The sequence below is a fragment of the Pollicipes pollicipes genome, unplaced genomic scaffold (assembly GCF_011947565.3).
Source record: "Pollicipes pollicipes isolate AB1234 unplaced genomic scaffold, Ppol_2.1 Scaffold_4002;HRSCAF=4701_pilon_pilon_pilon, whole genome shotgun sequence".
Lineage (NCBI taxonomy): Eukaryota > Metazoa > Arthropoda > Thecostraca > Pollicipedomorpha > Pollicipedidae > Pollicipes > Pollicipes pollicipes.
This window is the reverse complement of record NW_023596420.1, coordinates 38,331,987-38,334,325: the sequence shown is the minus strand read 5'-3', so window position 1 is coordinate 38,334,325 and position 2,339 is coordinate 38,331,987. Positions and strand designations below refer to the sequence as shown.

At 58.2% G+C, this 2,339-nt stretch overlaps 1 protein-coding gene across 1 annotated transcript; it reads right to left on the bottom strand.

Annotated features, from left to right (window-relative positions):
- Positions 1–292: 292 nt before the first annotated feature.
- On the bottom strand, positions 293–1,830 carry LOC119094464 (uncharacterized). The gene is made up of 3 exons (XM_037217521.1): positions 1,637–1,830; positions 432–622; positions 293–301 (listed from the first exon to the last, which is right to left on the bottom strand). The coding sequence occupies exons 1-3, from the start codon at positions 1,806–1,808 to the stop codon at positions 293–295; spliced, it is 372 nt and encodes a 123-aa protein (XP_037073416.1). The 5' UTR covers positions 1,809–1,830.
- Between the last annotated feature and the right edge of the window lie 509 nt (positions 1,831–2,339).

Sequence of the window (2,339 nt, the reverse complement as noted above, 5' to 3'; positions counted from 1 at the left end):
AGTTCCAAGAGAACAGCACGATGAACACTGCTCTGGAACGTCGGGTGCTCTCAAAATAACTGTTTAATAAAACGGCTTTACTAGCACCATCTGGTACAATGAAGCTTGGTTATCGTAAGACCTCCTGGCACAATGAACCTCGGTCACGATAAGACCTCCTGGTACACTGAAGCTCGGTCATCATAAGACCTCCTGACGTCACTGACCACGAGTCTGCTGAGCTGGAGGTGGTCGGCGATGCGGCGCAGGTCCCGTCCCACCTGCCGCAGCGTGTCCGTCACGGAGATCTTCCTCAGGCGCGCTGCGAACGCCGCTGGTCCCGCCGGCGCGCTGACCCGCCGGCTCGGCCCCGCCGCCGGAGGGTGCCGCGGGGTCACCGGAAACGGCGGCGGCCGGGTCACGCGACCCTCCTTCCGGGTCAGCTGCCTCACGCGCTGGATGTGCGCCAGGCGACGCTGCAGCGCGGTGGAGAGATCAGCAGCGGCTGGCGCGGCCGGTCCCGGCGGCGGGCTGGGGCCCCGCTCCTCGGCGGTCATCTGCAGCAGGTCAGGCAGCCGAGCCGGTACAGACATCTTCTTCATGCGAGGTGACCTTGCCAGGTCTTCCGCGGCTAACGGGGTCCCTACGAGGCAGACGGCGGAAGGAAAATGACGTAGGTTTTGGTCAGCGTTTGACACACGGCTACAGGACGAGAACTAGATTTGTGAACTTCATTATCAGCGGTCAAAGTTGACGGTGATTGAAGAATCCAGCAGCCACCAATGATGCAGTACTTGGACGCGTCTTTGCGACAACTGGGATGAATGTGATCCAATCATCTAGCTGAATGCACCTCACATGACTAGATGGATGCGGCCTGTTTGCAGCGACCATAGTGCGTTCAATCGCATTTACTAGTACACTTGACGTTTCGTCCTGCATTAAGAATATACCACATACAACTGCTGAAAGAATTGGAGCACTTCACCTTTAAACCGGATGGGAATACATTAGTTATTGCACGGAAATAATCTACCTAATCTACAACTGGGCGGTTTTGCAGCTGCGTTGCGTTTTGCGTTGACGGTCGAACGTGCGGGACGTAGCATCAATGGTCATCATGAAGCGTTGATCCGAACTTATGAAACTGAGAGAAATCACCCAGCGGCCAATGATGAGAGAAGAATCTAAATGAATGTCACGACCGCCTGGCTGATATGCTGGTGCTACAGGTGCATGAAATTGGGCAAGTCTGCAGTCAAGGGCGCAATAAGCTTCATGTATTCGAGAAAAGGAAGAAATCTACTTTTTAAATTTTCAGTTTCCCCAAACCAAACATTATAATATACCGTATGCCTTTTCAACGTCTATAGGAGCCAGGATCTCATAAGTTCCCCACGGATCCCCGGTGTTTTCACCATACCACTTCCGAGAGTGACCATTGTGATCTATTGCTTAGCTCATTTAACTGGATCCCATACAGCAACATTTTATTTTATATCCACATGGTTCCTCGACCAACTATGATATACTATTTTGATTTATTCATCATAAATAAAGCCAAAGGTGTTGAGTGAGATGAGGAAAAGGAGCTGGCCCATGAACCTCGTTGGCATTTTCCATTTCCACAAGCAAGCACTCCACCGTCCCCACTCACCTGCATCCCGGGAGTCGCGTCTGCCGGAGGTGACCCGGACGTGGCCGAACACCCTGCTGACGACGCGGTCCCACCGCAGCAGCTGGTGCACGAACGGCTGGCAACGAGCCTCGCGGTCCACCTCGGCCGGCACGGGCACCGCTGCCGCCACCAGCACGTGGCGCAGGGACATCGTCCACGTGGCGTCCGCCACCTGCCGCCGCCCGCCACCGACTGACGCCGGCGCGGCCCGGGCTGGGCGGGCGGCTTTAGCGGCGTCGAGGGAGAGCCGGGAGGCGGCGCGCGGCGTCACCCGCCGCCGACGCCGACGCGTGGCGCCGCCCGGGCCACCGACGCCGCCGGGTGACGGGTGGGAGCCGAGCTGTCACACCGCTGGGTGACAGGTGTGATCCGAGCCGCCACACCACCGGGTGACAGGTGCGAACTGGGTCGTCACCGCCGGGTGACAGGTGTGAGCTGGGCCGTTACACTGCCGGGTGACAGGTGTGAGCTGGAGCCGTCACACCGCTGGATGACAGATTTGACCCGAGCTGTCACACCGCCGGGTGACAGGGGTGAACCAGGCCGTCACATCGTCGGGGGAATGTGTGAGCTGGGCTGTAACACTGTCGGGTGACAGGTGTGAACCGGGCCGTCACACCGTCGCCACCGCCGGGACAGCGTGGCAGCGCGGCAGGCGCCGGTCATGTTTGTGGTCAGGTGC

What these genes read in the sequence shown, in the direction of transcription:
- LOC119094464 (XM_037217521.1), bottom strand. Translation starts at nt 1,808, where the DNA reads ATGTCCCTGCGCCACGTGCTGGTGGCGGCAGCGGTGCCCGTGCCGGCC. An exon ending in ACGCGACTCCCGGGATGCAG is followed by an intron (nt 623 to 1,636) that starts GTGAGTGGGGAC and finishes TCTGCCTCGTAG; the next exon opens with GGACCCCGTTAGCCGCGGAA.